The 19,997-nt window shown below is 37.3% G+C and overlaps 1 protein-coding gene across 1 annotated transcript in view; it reads left to right on the forward strand.

Moving 5' to 3' along the window:
* The window catches only part of ATP1B4 (ATPase Na+/K+ transporting family member beta 4), a 34,586-nt gene that overhangs the window by 2,269 nt on the left and 12,320 nt on the right, over positions 1–19,997 (forward strand). The window contains exons 2-4 of the mRNA XM_075184381.1: positions 2,958–3,021; positions 11,293–11,443; positions 19,039–19,167. Coding sequence (XP_075040482.1) covers positions 2,959–3,021; positions 11,293–11,443; positions 19,039–19,167 — 343 coding nt within the window. The 5' untranslated portion in view covers position 2,958. The remainder of the gene's footprint in view (positions 1–2,957; positions 3,022–11,292; positions 11,444–19,038; positions 19,168–19,997) is intronic.

The raw sequence follows: 19,997 nt of genomic DNA on the forward strand, positions 1-19,997 counted from the left end.
ACAAAGTCACAAAAGTCATTGGTGAGGAGGCGTTGAGATATTTCAGCATGCAGACTGTAATTGTATGTTTATTTGAAGGTGGTGGAATTGTGGATTGTCATTTGGCAAACAAAAATCACTTAGCAATCATGCAGATTGGATAGCAATGAAATAAGAAAATTCAAAACTGATAAGCATGAGACATTCATAGACATCGCCCCTGTTTAAAAGCTAATTGTTAATTCCCAATCTCAAACAATGTTGTCTGAAGGACAAGAAAATAGCACAAAGAGCTATTCCATTCAAATCTATTACATGTATTGTATAATGTAGTTTGTAGCTTTTGTGTTGTCCACCTGCTTTTTGTGGTAAGATGGATTCTATGTGCATGAATGTGGGCTTTGTTAGTTGACGCATACATTATGGTTGGAAAATGGGGGTCAGTGAGGTCCGTAGACTTAAGTTGGTCAGCACAAAGTCACAAAAGTCATTGGTGAGGAGGCGTTGAGATATTTCAGCATGCAGACTGTAATTGTATGTTTATTTGAAGGTGGTGGAATTGTGGATTGTCATTTGGCAAACAAAAATCACTTAGCAATCATGCAGATTGGATAGCAATGAAATAAGAAAATTCAAAACTGATAAGCATGAGACATTCATAGACATCGCCCCTGTTTAAAAGCTAATTGTTAATTCCCAATCTCAAACAATGTTGTCTGAAGGACAAGAAAATAGCACAAAGAGCTATTCCATTCAAATCTATTACATGTATTGTATAATGTAGTTTATATACTATTCTAGTGTAGGATATATATATGCCATATACCTTATATGAATATACCTATTCCACCTTGGCTATATATGTATCAAAAAAACAATAACTGTGGAATGGCATTCATGAAAATTCTGTATTTACCGCTGTGGCAGGTTCCATTCTACTATACATTTTGAAAATACCCCTCCAACACTAGCCTTAGACTTTACTTCCCTTACCTGTTTGACCAAACATGATTGAGAAACTAGAAGTTAACAAAACTTTATAAAAGTTACTTTAATAAAGGGCTAGGCTGTAAAAGTCACATAGACAGTGCACAGACAAGGCTTTACCCTCAGAGTGTATGGACTGAACATAGATATTGCTCAGAAAGGGCATCATTTATGAAGCGCACTTAGGGTCTGATTCAGGTTCAGACAAACAGTAAATCAATTTGCGTTTCGTATCTTGCATGAAATAGCTTTGCCAATGCTCAGAAAAGGACCTTACACCAATGAATGCAATTGCATGCAATTCGTATCCAAACGTAAATGACACTTACAACTGCCTACAACTTGAGAAGTGGAATGGGGGAGGGAAGGGGTGGAATAATATAGGCCATGTACAGTAAGGGCATTTCGAAGCCAGACGCAGTCCATTCATGTCTTGTGTTTCTCATAAGTACATTTGGTTTCACCAGTGTCATTTGCACCCACGGTAGGGCAGGTTTAAATGGCGACCGATAGTGATGACTGACACAGCATACAATTTAAAAAATATACGTATGCGTGCCACTAGCTAACACAGAACATCTCTATGCAACTCTGATAGACTATAAATATGAATTGTATGTGCAGTACACATTGAAAGTGTTTTTATTTATATATTTAATGTAAAAAAAATTGTTTGCAAACAAATATCTCTATAAACGATTATAATATTAAGAGTTGTTCTTTTATTTTATTTTACAATTGTTTTTCTATGTGTTCTGATGTGACCTTATATTGTACATATACATGTGTGTATTCTGCAGTCTGTTTTGTGTCTCTATGTATGGCAAGTACTGTTTAGCCAGAGTGTATGTACACCCAGATTCAGATATGCTTGGAATTGAATACTGTCAGATCTACACAAAAGTTATAAGCTCTTTTTTACAATGCAACTTATATACAAGTTGCATTTGGACTTGAATCAGGCTCTTGATGCGCACAGCAGGACACCTTGGTTTTGAACCAGTGTCCCTGGATGGTTAGGGTTAGGCCATCAAGGTGCTCACCTATCCTCTGCTCTCCAGAGACACCTCCACAATCTAGAAATCTACCTAGGTGCGCAAAGAGGCGGAAGTATGTCAAGAGGTGCACTGTGAAAAAGTGTAAACATCACATTAATGTCCAAACTCCTACCAGTTTTGTACCACCCCTTTTATTATATGTGTTTTTCTCATTCTCCCATGCTGATTGGCTTAGCTTACTTTATGCTTTATTCATGAGGGAGATGAGACATTGGGGCTTTTTTTTATTACATAAGGCAAATGTGTATGTTTAGCTTTTGATTACAAATGCACTTCTCTGCCTTATTGCAGCATGGAGGTGCATAATGGATCCCATTTAAAATATAATATAAAACTTTAAGACTGTGAGCTCTAAACTGGTGCAAAAATTAGTTTTTTCAAAGCGGAAAAGGCTGCACATTGCAAGAATTCTCGTTTCTGCACTGCTACACAAAATTAGGCGCATTGGTGTGCCAACTCTGTCATTTGGCCTTTGCAAACTTACGCTCTTCTGGAAACGCTATCTTCCGCCACAAACCTATGTGCTAGGTGCACTTGAGGTTCATTGCAGGTCCAAAGGTGGATTTTGGCTGGGTAGCAGACATTCAGCACTTCGCAATTACCTCCAGAATATTTATAATCACAACTCTGGCAATACAATATCCCAGGCAATGTTATTATTACCACTTTTATTTACAATTTTGTAGGCATACACATATGTATACTTATCCGTTTGTAGCCATGGGGCGCTGTAGGAGGACACTGTGTTTTGTAGCGCACACATCATATTACCACCATATATAGCTAAATTCATTAGTATAGTTTTGCCTCATACACACATGTATGTATGAAGGGCACAGAAGAAGATATGTATCTTGTTAAGTATGCCTGCACCATATGTATGTTGCTGATCGTATCTTAATACCATTCTTAAACCTCTCTATTTTCTTCTAGTATGGAAATATATTCCTCAAACTCTGCGTCTTCTGACCAACATGGGAAAAATGTACATTCATTGGTGAGTGTATAAAAAAGGGACTTGGGTGTTTATTGAAGGGGTTATTGTACAATCTAATTCACAACTGAAGAGAATGCACTCTGGACGTGTATTAATGCAGGGCAGGATTGGGCATGGTGGACTGTCAACACAAATGATCATTAACAGTTAAGTTCTCTTTACTGATCATGTGATGGTGGTGCAGATAAGGGGGGACAGGTGATGTAAGGAGAACAATCATTCCAGTTCAGAGCTAAGTACAAGAGATCTTGCAAACAATTCAATACTTATGTACAAATGAGTACTAGCACAATGTACTAAAATATGTTACAGTGGTTAGTAAAGTAATAATGTACAATTTACTTAGATGATAATTAGAGTTTATGCTCTCATTAAAGGATTGTGTGTGTTACCTAAACTTAAAAATAGTTTTTTCATGTAATAACATCCCCTTCTATCTAATTTGTAGAATTGTGAAGCCCCCATTCTGAGTCTTTCTGCATTAGGAACATTTGTATAACTATATGTTTCATAGACTAAAATACCCTGACATTCTGGATTAGGACATGTGCTTACCTTTACTACATCCATTTACTGTTTTTAACTGTTGATATTTGTGTGTACATATAGATCAGTGATGGGCAATAGACATCCTTATTCCTGCATGTAGACCTCTCAGCCTTGACCTGCGGCCCCCTACTCCTTTCTGTTTTATTGTCAGATTTATTTGATATAGCTTGTAACACTTGTTTCTTATGTTATTACAGATAGGTGTTTCTTTCTTTAATTAAATGTATTATTTTACTTAATACACAGATTAAGAGTAATGTGCGGCTCTTTGTAAGAATAGAGAGTCGCACCATGCGGCTATTGAAGTATATCAGTTTGCTGGTCTCTGTCATAGATTGTTGCAGCTATGTGATTGAAACTTAGCAATGAATTGATGGAATGTGTGTGGCATAACACTTTTCTCTATGTAACCATTCCAGCACACTGTGCCTGATTATAGTTCAATCTGGGTACTGTTATATTTAGCATCTGACTTCTGACCTAACCCTGATTTTTACCCTGACCTTTGCCATTTATAAATGTTACTTTATTTTACCATAAACCACATAACGATTCCACGTTTATTTCTACAAGTGTATATTGTAACGTTTGCCTGTGATTTGCATATTGGTATATTTGTTATATAAATGAAGGTAGTAGACACTAAAATCAACTACAAAAGCTAAGTTATTGAATGATCCATTTAAAGATATTTTTGTGACCTTGTGCTGTGTGGGTGGGATTAGCAACAGCTTGAAAGCTGCCTCTCTGGACAAGAAAATTATGCAATTGTGCAACCTATAGTAAATATAATCCAGGGCAGAGGGATAGTCAGGTTAGGTACCTGTCTCCTGTACAGTTAGTTCTGAATGGTTGGTTTGGAAGTGCACAGGTGTAATTTAAGGATTTATCTTTTTTCAAGATTATTTTTTTAACTATTCTAATGCTCAGTGGTTTCTGATCATGGAACTCGAATTCTTCAACATGCACAGACATACACAGGACTCCTGGATGTAATACAGAGAGACTGTCAGATGGCAAAAAATCCTAACATCTGTTGTTTAGCGTGACAACATTGAGCAGCATGCAGTCCACCCAATTCTGACATGCCTCAATGAAGTGTCATGAGGACAGGCCACCCACTCCTGCACAGGTGGTAAATATTACACTGGGCAACCAGGAATGGGCTATATATTATACATTGGCCATCAGGGACTGTTTTTCATAATGCACATGCTCAAAAAGTGAACTGCGTAACTGCGCCAATTCAGACCTGCGTTTTTCAGCAGAATACCTGATACAAACACAAAAGTGAAAACAAGGTGTCCTGAGAAGAACTGGAGCTGTATGAAATCACAGCCAACTCCGGGAGGGTATATTCATTTTCTTGGATTTACTTCCAGGATATAATTTCAGCTTTCATTTCTCATTTTGCACATTGCACAGGCTCTACCTAATGGACATGGGTGCATCATTAGTAACTGTTCGGATACCACTAAAAATCGATTATACTTGTTAAGGGAAGCTTCATAGTTTATGGATGAATGAGCTGCTTAATGAAGTGCATATGGTAATGGCCAATAAACCTAAACTCAAGATGACCCAGTATGAAAAGGTATCTTGTAACATTTATGAATAAATATGTACAAGTTTCCATACTTTAACAAAACTTGAGCTATTTGGCATTGTCAGCGGATGCAGGCTATTATTCTCTGTTGTCAGTCATTTTACTGTGGAGCCCTAGACTAGGCTTATATGCTAATAGATTTCTTTCTCCATGATCCCTGCTTTATCTTAACAATGTTTAGTTATGAAGTTCCTGAAACTTTTACATACACACACTCCGATATTTGTGAATGCCACAGCACCTGACTGCACCACCAGCCAATCCCAGCTCCATAAAAAGTGATTAAGGTCACATATTTCTAGGACAATCTGCAGCTTATATGTCACATTAATGACTTTTGAGAATGCCACCGACTGATATTGGCGCAACTAAACAGGGAGGCGTGGAGTCTAACACAACCCCAGTATTCACCAGGGACCCCCACAAGGAGGTATCGGCTTGGCTGCGTGAGGTGCACAGGTCGCGGTTCTCCAAGTTAGTTATCAGTGCAGCGGGAGAGAACAGGAATGGACGTACAGTCTGGGTTAGATGCCAAACGATAGTGCAGTACACAAGGGTGATCCAGAGGGAAGGTCAGAAGCAAGCCAGAGGTCAGAATCCAGATATCAGCACAAACAAATCGCAGGACAAGAGAGTGGTCAGGAACAAGCCAGGAATCAGGAACCAAGGTAGCAAATAACAGGAGCAAGGGAACAGGATACAGGACGCTGGAGCTGGTGAAGCCAATACTCTGGCACAAACTATAGGAAGGAGGAGCCTTAAATACTTTAATGTGGGCCCTGACAGGTTAGTGTGATTTTGCTGACAGGTTAGTGTGATTTCGGCGGTCATATGCACCTGACCGCTGACAAGCCGGTGAAAGAAGCTTTGCGTTGCCTTCACCAACAAAGACTTCATAATTGATGACTGTTCCTGGATCCAGGGCGCCTGCGTAATGTATCGTATTTTAGTATACTTGGCTATATTTTGCTTTTAAATCTCTTGCGCACTGGAACCACATTAATCACATCAGACAATCTTTATTGGTGATGATAGAAACGGACATTACACCTTCGATCCACACAGCCACCATCATTTTTTATTTAATGAGACCACTCCCCTAAATCGGTAGGCATCAACCCAATTGGTTGTTAGTATGCTACTATGCTTCTATTAGTATTATTGAAACCAATTTGTCAAATAACAGATGGAATATCACCTATAAACATTTCAATGAAGGCTAAGGGAGTATACCCTATGGGCCATTCGCACTTGCTTCTCAGTGCAGTTAATTTATGAAGCAGACCCACAATTCCTTGCACCTGCAAATGGCAATCTGCATTAAACTCCCATATTTACATGACAGTACATTGATTATAGTTGCAAGAAAATATGGCTTCCACTACATAATTAACAGAATTACAGTATTAAATTATCTTGTACCTATTGATGTGTAGAAAAGGATGGGGGTAGGCATTTTTTATTAGTATATTGGTTAGACGCAAGATATGACTATTATCAATTTCATTTTTCACAACAAGATACTTAAAATAGGTGGCATGATGGATCAGTTTGTTTTTATTTAAATTCTAAAAATTAAAAGGAATGAGGGAAACAGGCCTAATGTGTCAGTAGGCAGCACTGTCTGATGGTGTTTCCACTTATCTGGGCCATGAACAAGGATTAGTGTGCATCCTATTCCAATCCATACATCTTGCGTAGTTCTGTACATTCCCATTTAGAAAAACATAACAAAATTTATTTTATATAATTAATAATTAGGCCACACAGCCAAGCAACCTAATCACACCCAGTAGGGCAATAGAGTAATTTTTCCACAGAAAAGGTGGCAGCCATACCTGTGTTTATCCAGTTGTTGAGGAATTACGCATCACAACACACTGGGCATGTAGTTCCACAGCAGCTGGAGAGAAAGAAGAACTATACTAGATACCTTTTTCCATTGACTGTTCATTGAATAATGTGGCTTGTAAACTATTCTTACGCAGGCTGTATATAGAGTGTATAAATGAAACATGTTATACTCATGTTATACATGTATATAAGTGTGTTCTTGTTTTATGTATGCTGCAAATGAATAAAAAAAGTTTCAATAGGACTTAAAACATAAATAAAGCAGCACCAAACCTCAATGGAAATACAGAGAAAAGAAATGGTTAAAAGGCAGCCATGGAGAGCTCCCAGCCACGTGACGGAAAACAGGAAAACAGGAATGTACTCTAAGAAAATGACTCTCAATGCTAGTGTAGCCACCGATATAGTAAGAGATAAAAATAAGTATCCAATCAATTCATTAAAAATGTATTACATGTATAATTAATTATGATCTCAGGTAGATCAATAAACATACACAATTAATTAATTATTAAAATCCTACTGAAATGTTTAACTGTTGTAAGTGGGCAGATAAAATATTAGTTTCCATGATGTTCCAACAGATTTCTTTCCTCCTGTTTTTTACCATTTACTTATAATCATTATACCGAGTATAATACAAAAACTATTTTGTTTCTGTATTCATGGATTCATACTTGTTACTTTTATCAACTGGTCTGGAAGTTAGTATGTAATCCTTATTGATTATTGCATTATTTGCCTTATTTATAATTATATTATTCTCCTACTCAAAATTTTATGATATTATTTTTGATTAATACATTTTAATTTTCTCAAAAATACCAGTTTTAAAAGACAATACTACTTTTATGCCCAAAAAAATTATCAGATGTGACTAACAGAAGATTCTAAGAAGTGTAAGATGTTTGTCAAATGGCAACAACAGTCATGTCTGAGTCTTCCAACTGTTGATTTTGGATAGAGGTTCTATCATTTTTTTTATCTCTTTATTTTTTATTTTTAAAGCAACAATTCATGCATTTCACATCAAGTATCAAAAAAGTGGCATTTGAATGAGTAAATAACCAAGTATTGTTACCAAATACAATACAGCCGTTTAAAACCAAACAATAGCTGAATCAATTTAATTACCAACAATGACAAATAATTTAGTAGCAAGTGATAAGTGATTTAACAAGAATGTATTTTTTGCGAGAGAGCAAGGTGGACAGGTGGTTTAAAGTGTGGGTGGAGAAGAGCACGGAATTGTTACCTCTGGTTGCTTGGAGGGCTCCATAGTGTTAATGCATGTTCTTACAAAAAGATATGATCCATACACTATAAGGATCTTAGTAGAAAGTCCTGTAAGTAATGTTAGAACAGAAAGAAGTTCTTATAGTCCTTGTGTCGAGGTTCCGTGGGAGAAGGATTTATTGAAGTGATACCATAGGCTGGTTGTTCCCTGCATCTTTGCTTTTAATTAAGTATGAGCTGCTGTGCAGGGGTGTCTCCCTCTGAATAGCTGATTGGTGAGCTGCGCTATTTAAGACCTCTCCTGCCTACATACCTTTGTCAGTGATAGCTTTAGACATGCTAGCTTCCTGGTTCCTATACAGCTGTTGTTCTTGGCTCCAAATTCATCTATATCCTGATACCTGGATTGCATCACACAAATCTGCTGGTTCCTGGCTATACTTATATTTGTCTCCTGGCTCCGGTTTTCTGAAGTAACTATATATTGCTCTCTTGTGAGGCTTCACAGTGATTACTGACTCTATGTAAATTTGCACCAGCATAGCTTCAGGGATCTTGCATTGCTTCAGACTGTACAAACCTGCACTAGTATTTCTCCAGAGATATTGTTTATTATCTTGCATTGCATCAGTCTGTGTGCACACAAACTTTCTTCAGAGATATTGTTTATATCTGTGTTGCAACAAAAGACTGAAATACTACTGCATGATTCCTGCATTACATTGTGGTTATAGAATATTTTCCAGAGTGCTTTAATAAACCACAGCAGTCTAAATCATATCAAAAGGAAAACCACTAATCCAAGAAACAGGCAGAACTATTTTGTTTCACTTGCTGAATCTATCTTAGTGGTATCCCCATGATCCAATTTCCATGATGATGGCTATCAGCCCTAATATAGGAGTTACTCTATGTAGGTTTCCTATATGTTTTTTTTTATATATTCCTCTCCTCAATATTAATAGTAAGGTCTAGGAAATTCATCTTTTCTGTACTCACATCAAACGTAAGTTCAATCCTATACTGATTAAGTGTTTAAGTGAGTACAGAAAACATCCAGTTCCTCTGTTTTACCCCTTCATATAAAGATTATGTAATCTATGAAGCGGTACCATGCAACCAGGCTTGCCCCCTGTCTGCGATGCGTTCATACAAACTCAGCCTCCCACATATTCATGAACAGATTAGTGTAACAGGGGGCAAATCTGGTGTCCATAGATGTACCGACTTCCTGCAGCTAGAATTCATCTTCAATATAGAAGTAATTATTGATAAGAACAAATTCAATCCCCTTTAAGTCGAAAGATTTAAGGTCTTCCACATAATTTCTATTGGAAAGGGTTTTATTGACTGCTTCTATCCCCATTTTATGATTTATAATAGTGTATAGCGAACTTACATCCGCTGTCACTAAACAGCTATCATTACTCCAGGATATATCTCTCAACTTTTTAAAAATGCCTGTTGTGTTTCTCAAATAGACTCACAATTTTTGGACTAATCACACTGGAGGTTAAATTCTGGTGGTCTCTTACACGATGATGGTCCCAATTGGTGGATATAAAGGTCAAGTTTGACGTACTTCACTATATATTTTTAGTCTTTCCTTTTTTCCGAATGAAACCACAAAAGTGGTGAGTTGTAAAAATGAAGAAGGTTAAGATAACATCCTACTGATAAATTGGACCATTATTTAAGAATATTTATTGTTACTTGACTTTATATGACAAGAATCTAGCGCCTGTTGGTCCATCTATTTTTTGCTTTGCCAGCATTACATTGTGTCTAATTACTCATCCATGAATTACTTCCAATCTTATTGATTAATTATTGAGGTAGGCTGACATTTTTTACATTGCAGCCAGGTGCTAGATCTTGCTGATGACCAATTGCAAGCAGAGAGCATATTAGCATTTCCAATGGGTGGCTACCAGGAATCTGGCAGCGTAATAATCTGGACTGCTAATTTATCTGCCTGCTTATCCAGACCATCCATCAGAAGGCCATGGAAGAAGGACCACGGAAAATAATGAGGATAAAATGCCTGTATATGTATTTCTGACTAATGTGCCAGATTGCTAATATTACAATTATTACTCTAACCTATTAGATACTGATTGGAGATGGAGCAAACATGATGGTGGGTATGAATTTTTCACAGTGTAGAGAGAGAACCCTCACAATTCTGCTCTGGAGCCCGGACATTTCTAATTATGTCCCTGGGTGCAATATTGCACATGGCGTCTGATTAACTCTTTCATATGTCTCTCAAAACATCTGAGCACCTGGTGATATAAACTATAAGTGCTGACTCACTAATTAGCTGGTAGCGCAAAACACTATTTGGTGTAACATACAGCCAGAGTCGCCAATGCTTCAAAATATTGGTACTTCTAATTTTCTTTAAAAAAAAAATTGAACGGCCAGGTTATTTTTACTGACATAGTATTTAGCTAATTCTAAAACATAGTAAAAACATAATGTACTAGCATGTAGAACAAGTCAAACATGGACTGAAAATATGGAACTAATAACCCTATCCAGACACAAAACCATAGGTGTGGTGAATGCTATGTGCAATGTAGTAGTGTCAGGAAATTGAGGCATTTATATTAATCTCTAACTTTTTATATTAATGACTACTTTATTACTGACTGTCAGTTAATTTACTGGTAGCAGCCATGCATACAACTTACCACCGTTTTTTTAAAATGCAAAAAAACTACTATTAAAAGTATGTGAATATTTTTAATACCTTTTATACATCAGAAATTCACCTTTGCCTAACTTATGATTTCTGAAGTCGAATGATCAGAAATTATTAAACCATCTATACATTTGTTAAATAACCTTTCCATTTCGAAGAGTATGAAACTAATTTGCATTACTGTATATTATACAGTTCAGAATATTTATTATAAGACTACTGACGTACACAAGTTCCATGGAACTGACTTTTTTCTTACTTTAGTACCATGATGGTAATTTTTGTGCTGATGGGAGGGACCTTTGGGCTTTCGTTCCAGGACATTCAGGATGGAAGGCAATCACTTTCTGATGAGAGACAGAACCAAATGGAGGAAAAGAAAACCTGGGCTGAATGGATACAAGATGTAAAAACCTTCATCTGGAATCCAGAAAAAAAAGAAGTATTAGGAAGAGATGGGAAAAGCTGGGGTAAGGCAGTAGAATTATTGCACTTGTGATATCTTGAAAACCATATTAAAGTAAATATTTACTGTATTTAACATAGTGTTGTATGGTAGTTTGTTAAAAAATCTTAATTTATTTCATGTGGGTCAGAATTCTATTCTTCGATTATCTCAGTGTTTTTCATTAGTTGCAGTTTAATTACTAAGTAACACTTTAAGATCTCATGGAATATAAAATGCATCCCCTAGCTTTACAGAAATAAGCAACTGTATTTTAATAATCTCGGAATAATACATTTTAAATATATGCATGATACATAGCTATTTACCTTTATTTCGGATGGTTGGAATTCACTTTGTAAAGCAAATTAATCATTCGGTTGTTTTGAGAACTACTTGAAAAAACATAGCATTGTTTATTTTGTTGTATATTAAAGCACAACTATTAATTATTTAAATTATTAGTAATAACACACTAACATTATCTCTCAGGACAGTTAAACCTTTGGAGTATCTTAACTCTTTCATCTCAATCTCCTGAAAAAAACAACTGCATCAAGTCAATCACTCTTAGGGGCATATTCAATTAGCTTTTGGATTCGCGGTAACGCGCGTTGCCGCGAAAAGTGCGCGTTCTTGCGGGTATTACGGTACCGCATTAACGCGGATTTTCGTTCGCAACCCTATGGGCTGCGAACGAAAATCCACGTTATTGCGGTACCGTGTATTACGTTTCGCGGCTGTTCCGGCGTGTTACCGCAAATCCAAAAGCTAATTGAATATGCCCCTAAATGTTATGTTTTGTTACTAAAATGACAAGATTATATTCCCAGCTTCAGAAGTTTCCATTCACCACAATAGAATTTTTTTAAGCTGCTGTAGTTAAAAATAAAGATCATTATAAACATGTGTAGTTTGTGGGATTCTCTTCCCAATGCTCTTCTGGTCCACGGGAGGTTTCTGTCCTCCCTGAACTCGCCTTAGGACACCTGCGTTACAGTTTGACAGGTGTACTTCCCCAGTACAACAAGCAGAGATCTGCTTGGCATTTATGATAATATAAAGGTGACAGAGAGTGCAGTGACAAGGTATTACATTGCTTATAGGATCCCAGTGCTGGCATAACTAGATAGCGCAAATATTTTTTTTGCAGAGTTATTAGGTGCAGTTTCCTGGTAAGCCCCTCTATTTCATAATGATGGCATTATTTTATTTAGTAAAAGCAAAGGTTGAATTAACAAACTGCTTTATAGCAAAGATTCTCCATAAACAAAACAGTACAGTGTGCAACCAAGGACAATGTTAGGGCTTGACAGGTGGTGCCCAAGCTGATTGTCATACCCAGTACTCAATGTCATATTTAAAATGTATTGTTTTTGTTACATCATTAATGATGTATTTGATATGGTTATAATATGTGATTATATTCACTTGTATAGATATAATAGTTATGTCTCTATTTCTATTTCTGTTTATACCGTGCGGGAGGCCATAGGCTGTATGAAAACCTTACAAACCACCCTAGTGCCATCAAAATACTCTAGCATATCACACAATTAATCAATCAAAAATAGTTGTGAGCTATATTCAGGCGTAGAATGTCCTTTCAGGGGATGTGACATACCTTGGTGGGCCAGTGCACTGTGAGCCAGTGCTGAGTCTGGAAACTGAACACTAAAACAGTGTTTTTTTTCCCTGGGGCTGCAATATTCCTATTGGTCCACATTGTCACCATACCCTTTTTTTAATTTTCTTGGCTTTAATACATTTTGAGCTACTCCTTTTTTATCAAAACAAATAAGGGCATATATAGCATTAGGGACAGTAGTCCTATGTTTAGCGGCAGTATGGGCTAAGTGGTACCTCTCACAGGTCAAACGTTGTTTCTTTCATCAGCAAATACAAGGAATTAATTCACTAGGAACAATCATATAAATCAAATGCCCTTAAGAAGGTGCAAGGAGCAACCCCAGCCAACACTTTATGAGACTCTCTGGTGTGTTAATATTATTCTGGTTGATTTGTAGTACACAGCTTTAGTTTTCTATTATGTTTTTAAGCCTTTAAAGCCTTTGATTCTCAATATGTGCTTAAATGTCTTAATAAGTCAATTGTATTATCCCATATACTTGTATGTGTTACACTATATTGTCAGGGCATTGTGCAGTATCTTTAGAGCCAAGAGTCTTTGGGATTTAGGGGTTATTTTACCTCGTTCCTCCATTTTATTGTATGTATTTAGATTTATTTCTATTGCATTGATTTTTTTTACTGTAAACTGTTATTTCCCGTTAGCATTTGGTTGACCTATATTCTATGACCTATACTTTAATTGGATTGGATGTTATCCTCCTGTTTAACTCCAGCATTTGATACTTTGAAATTGCATTACATTTTCACTTGTGGAAACCTTATTTTTTAGATCTATGGTGTGCCTACTATAAAGTCATTGTTTTGATGCCTTTTTCAATTACTATGTAGCTTTATTGTAAACTAGTGATATTATTGATGAGTGAGTGCAACCATTGACTGTAGGTAACCAATACACTTAAATCCTAAATTGAGGGATAGAGGTTAGACTATAGAAGTCATAAATTATTTCAGTGTAAACAATAAATATATCTAAGGACCTTTATGCAAATGCAGATCCTTTCAATTCTAGATCGTATGTTTGTGTAAACCTTTAATCTTTTCAGACAATTCATCCCTATTTATAAATAGTTCTACTTAGTAGTCATGGGCCATAATTTAATCTCCTGTCCACACATGGAAGTTAGAGCTCTGTATGATAAAGTTTCCATGACTGAGTATTCCCATAACCACTTTGCCTCTGGGAAAAAAAATAACCAAATTTCCATCTGTGTTTGTGAGCTGAAAAAAATACTGTTTCTTCTGGGAAACACTGCACTTAAAAATAATACATAAATAAACCTGAATGAATATGTGGCAAATATAAGCAGTGGGAGTTAAAAGTCACTCATCTTTGCTATGTACCATTCACGTTTCATCTGTGGCACTAAAATATTCTCAACAATGTCCCTGTAAAAAGAAAATTCAACTTGACAGGTCTGTAATTTAGACTGTAAGCTCCAATGGGGCAGGGACTAATGTGAATGATTTCTCTGTACAGCGCTGCTCTATAAATAAATTATTATGATGATGATGATAACAACCAAGGCTATTAAGCTACAGTGACGAGAGACTCAAAGCAATAGGCAGCTGCATACTAAAATCCCCATACAAACAATGGACAAAGAAACTGAAGGCCTGTGTCATTGAAACAAAAGCCTCAGCAGCTTGCAAGAAACTAGGTCTTACAGCTTGCAAGGAACTCAGTCTGGCAAATTATTAATGCTTAGAGGGCTGAACCACCACTGACAATGTAGAAAATTCAGGTGCCCTAAACAGATGATTTAAAAGTTTTAAGCTGTTTGCTCAATCAAAGTAAAACCTGTGGCAAGACCAGTTATACACACATGGAGATAGATTCCTATAGCTTTCCTATAGCTCCTATAGCTATAGCTTTCAGAGAAAGAATTCAAAATGAACTTGTATGTATGTAAAAAATGGATATAATAATGAAAATCCAGAAGATGTAAATCAGGTTATATGAAATAAAATGATATGCTAACATTACATGTTATCTCATCATCATCAGCATCAACATTTATTTATATAGCAATTTTGTAGCGCTTAACAATTGGGAACAGTAATAAACAATACTGGGTGATACAGGCAAAGAGGTAAGGAAGCCCTGCTCGCAAGCTTACAATCTATGAAACAATGGGAGTTGACTACATGAGGTTAAGGCTACATATTGCATTTCAGCCCAGCCAGATTTCAAAGGTAAAATGTGATTCATACACTATATGATCCAGTCACACAGCAGTGTTGGTCAGGGGGTTAGAGAGTTGTTGTCTTGTGTGAATTGCATAAAGGGTGATAATAGGAAAAGCTACTGAAGTTAAGAGGATGGTTGAGGAATATTATAAGCTTGTCTGAAGAGGTGGGTTTTCAGAGAACGCTTGAAGGTTTGTAGACCAGAGGAAAGTCTTATTGTGTGAGGGAGGGAACTCCATAGAGTGGGTGCAGCTCGACAACATTTCTGTAAATGGGAATGGGCAAATGTAATGAGAGTGGGTGTAATGACACAGATCTTGTGCAGAACGAGTTGTTGAGTTGAGAGATATTTTGAGACAAGTGAGGAGTATGTTAGTGCAGTTTGGTTGATGGTCTTGTAGATTAGTAGAAGTATTTTATGTTGGATTCGGTAAAAAAAACAGGCAACCAATGTAGAGACTGACAGAGTGGTTCAGCAGAGGAAGAACGATTTGCAAGCAAAATATATCTAGCTCCATGCAAAATTTATTGTAGAGGTGAGAGTCTGTTTTGGGGAAGGCCAGTAAGGAGGAAATTGCAATAGTCAATGCAGGAGACGACGAGTGCATGAATTAGAGTTTTTGCAGTGTCTTGTGTAATATATGTGCATATTCTGGAAATGTTTTTTAAATGTATGTAACATTATTTAAATAAAGAGTCAATCTGGGGAATAAAAGATAGTTCTGGGTCAAGGATCACACCTAGGCAGCGAGCTTGCGGGGTGGGATTTATGGTCATGTTGTCAATAGAAATAGAAATGTCAAGTAGGTAATTTCTGTTGGTGGGTGGGAATATTAATAACCCTGTTTTAGAAGATTGAGTTTGATTTGGAGAGAGGACATCCAAGATGAAATGGCAGAAAGACAGTTGGTAACGTGAGACAATACAGAGCAGATCAGGAGAGGATAGATACATTTGTGTATTATCCACATGGAGATGACACTGAAATTTAAAGGAACTTACTAGTTTTCCTAGAGTGGTATAGTTAGAGAACCTAGTACTACAGCAGAGGACCTAGAGCCTTGTGGTACGTCAACTGATAAAGAAAGTGGAGCAGAGGTGGATCCAAAGAAATTAACACTGAAAGAGCAATGAGAAAGGTCGGATGAGAACCAGGATAAGAAAGTGTCTTGAAGGCCTAGTGATTATAGCATTGGTATGAGAAGAGAGTGGTCAACAGTATGAAATGCAGCAGAGCGATCCAGGACAATTAGAAGAGAGTAATGGCCTTTAGCTTTAACAGTGATCAAATCATTAACAACCTTAGTCAATGCAGTCTTTGTGGAGTGTTGCGGATGACAGCCTGACTGAAGAAGATCCAATAGGTTGCTTGAGGGAAGAAAGCGTGTGAGGCAAGTGTAGGCAAGTCTCCCTAGATGCTTGGAGGGGCATGGGATCTAAGAGATGGGATGGTAATTTGAGAGAGAGTTTGGGTCAGAATTTTGTTTTTTCAGAATAGGAGTAATTACTGCGTATAATGATGGGAAGAGAGATTACAGATTTTAGTTAGAGGTGCAATAAGAACAGATAACAGGAATTTACTGATTTGTTAGGATATAGGATCAAGAGGACAGGAGGTAGAGTAGGAAGATAAGAAGAGAGTAAATACTTCATCTTCATTTGCGGGATCAAATGAAGAGAGGGTGTCAGAGGATGCTTGGAAGGAATTGAGTTGATTGCTTGTCGAGGAAGGTGATATAATTTCTACTCTGATGTTATCAATCTTATCTTTGAAGTAGGAAGCAAGATTCTGGGCATTGATAGTAGTCAAAGGGTTTGGGGTGGGAGAGTTGAGAAGAGATTTAAATGTGTTAAAAAGGTGCTTGGAGTTTGAAGCCTGAGCAGAGATGAGTTATTGGAAATATGTTTGCTAGCAGTGTCCAGAGAATTTCGATAGGAGTGGTAGATAAAAGTACATGTGAAGAAATCATCAGAGGTATGAGATTTACGCCAGTGACGTTCTTCCTTACAGTAAACTTTTTGAAGATTTCACATTACTTCAGTGTGCCACAAAGTTGATATCGAACTATCAGAAGCAAAGTCCTTCAGTGCTTATGTCTTCACTGTCAATTAATGTTTAATCCTGAAGGGAGCAGTAAATGAACAGCTGTTCAAACACCATTTGAAAGGTACAGATTTAAATGCATACCAGTTGTAGTCACATCAGGCTCCTTCGGGGGCTGTGACCTTTGATCACCTCAAAATGGAGCATAAATGCCTGTGTAGGATCTTCTGGTAAAGATTGAGGAACAACATTGAAAAAAAGAAAAAGAAAAAAGAGTAGGTAAAGATGGGGAGGTTTCCTTAGGTCCATCTAGTCATAAAGCTACTAACTCCAATCAGATCGCTGTTGAGTTGTCCTTTGCTCTCAGATGTTTTCATTTGTCTGCCCTTGTGGATAGCAGATGTACTGATAATTTTATTGACCTTCCATGTCCTGATCACCCTACTTAGTAATATCTCAATTTAATAATCCCCTACTATTACTGTGAGTTAAGACCTGAGAGAAACTGAGTACTCTGGAACATATTGCGTTCCTTGGAAAGAGAGCAGTTATAGGAGAAGAACTCGTAAAGCAATTTTAGGGCTTTTATTATCCCAACCGATAATACCATCACATAGAACAAGAATCTAAATTGATACAGAAAGATTTTGACAAATGAGTTGTGAAATAGATTAAACTTAATGTAGATAAATATAGGGCTATCCACATACACTGTGATAATAATTATGCTATTTTCCAAAAAACTGAGTAGCTGCACACAGTGCAAGGCAGCACTTGTAAAGCAGAATACAATTCTGGGAAGCATAAATAGAGAGTTACATGCACATACATGATGTAGGCATTAAAGAAAAGGTTCTGTAAGGTGTAAAGAAAAATTTACCTGGAGACTTGCAGGATTCGTTCTACATGCCAATCAATTTTCGTGCAGTTTTAGTAGCGCCCATAGTCATTCTCCCATACCTTACTTGAATGCACTATGCTATGGTACACATGAGTAAGGGAGGGTGATTTATTTTGTAAAAACGTACTTGTATGCTCCTCAGTAGCACAACAGTATTGTCAAATTTGTGTCACGTCAGGAGAGACAGAAGTTCACATAAAGATCACTCTCCTAGATGCTGTAAACGTAGTTAAGTAGGGGCCTTCAAGAGCACCTTACTTATCTACATAAATTGATTTTAAAAAAGCGTTGATAAGTAGCTATGCTCTATACAAATTACTTTAAGTGAAATTTATTTCTTCCACCTTAATTAAGGTTTTATGGTTTTTTAACATGGTTATGTAATTTATGTAAGGCACCGCTGTTATTTTACAACCAGGTCACATTTGCAAACCTGAAGTACCGCTCTGGCATTACTTAATAATCAGTTCCACTGAATGTGATGAGTAATTTAAGTTAACCTCAGGTTTAGGTGTTGCTTAACTGTTTGATCTTTTTTACCTTGCCTGGGCCAGCGCTACCATTAGGCCGACCTAGGCGATTACCTATGTTGCCAATGATTAGGGGGGTGCGTAAAACACTGGATGCGGAGCAAGTGTGTCACCAAGGCATTGGGTTTAGGAGACTGAGAAAATTGTGGTGTTGTTGACAGTAAAGGAGATTTATGGGGAGCTGGTTTATCTGGGAGGAAGAAAGCTAGTGATAGTTCTCCTTTCATTCATTATTTTATATGTTTTATATTAAAACCCACATCAGGCATTTATATGAATTAATTTCTGGTTTCTTGTCATTTCAGCCCTGATTTTGTTATTTTACCTTCTATTTTATACATTTTTAACTGGAATGTTCACTTTATGTATATATGGATTGCTTCTCACAATTAGCCCCTACGTGCCGACTTACAGAGACAGAGTTTTTCCACCTGGTAAGTTAATTGTTTTAATAATGAGATTATTATCTTTACAAAGACCCTTTATGTTGACTTTATAGATTTAAATAATCATAGATGATAAATATCAGATTCTGCAAGCATAGCCTAGGAAGAGTTTACCCACATGGACAAGTAGGAAGCTGCTGGACCACGGTGTCACTTTCTCCAGCCTATAATCTAGCATGAATCATCAGCAGCAGCAGCTACTTATATAGCACTACTAATTCCACAGCGTTGTACAGAGACTCCCTGCCCCATTGGAGCTCACAGTCTAAATTCCCTAACATACACACACACAGAGGGAGAGAGCGACTAGGGTCAATTTGATAGCATTGTTGCCCCATCCATGCCTCTCTCATTGCTGCTCCCTCCATGCCTCTCCCATTGCCCCTTGTAACACCGCTCAATTGTGTGCTCCTTGCTGCACAGACAGAAAGTATCTAACATGACATCTCCTTGGAATAAATTTCTCCAGCCACAGGTGGTAGGAACCGGTAAGCCCCATGAGCAAAGAGAGCCCGAGGCAAGTGCCTTGTGACACCCCTTAATATGGCTCTGCTCATACATCTCCAGTCACATGCAGGACAGAATATCAGCATCTTGCTCTGACAGTGTTTTTAGTGTCCCCACTCCTGACTCTTCATGGTAACAAGCCTCTCTCAGCGTTCCGGAGACTCCCTCTCAGATACACTCAAGCATCGGCAGTATGCAATTAACCCAGACTCAAGCTCACACAACAGTTAAGTTACTTACATTCACTCACATACACGTCAGGCACCGTTACACAGGTGTGGAGGAATGAAACATTTTAAAAGCAGTCTAAA

Source organism: Mixophyes fleayi, chromosome 9 (genome assembly GCF_038048845.1).
Source record: "Mixophyes fleayi isolate aMixFle1 chromosome 9, aMixFle1.hap1, whole genome shotgun sequence".
In the NCBI taxonomy this organism is placed as follows: domain Eukaryota; kingdom Metazoa; phylum Chordata; class Amphibia; order Anura; family Limnodynastidae; genus Mixophyes; species Mixophyes fleayi.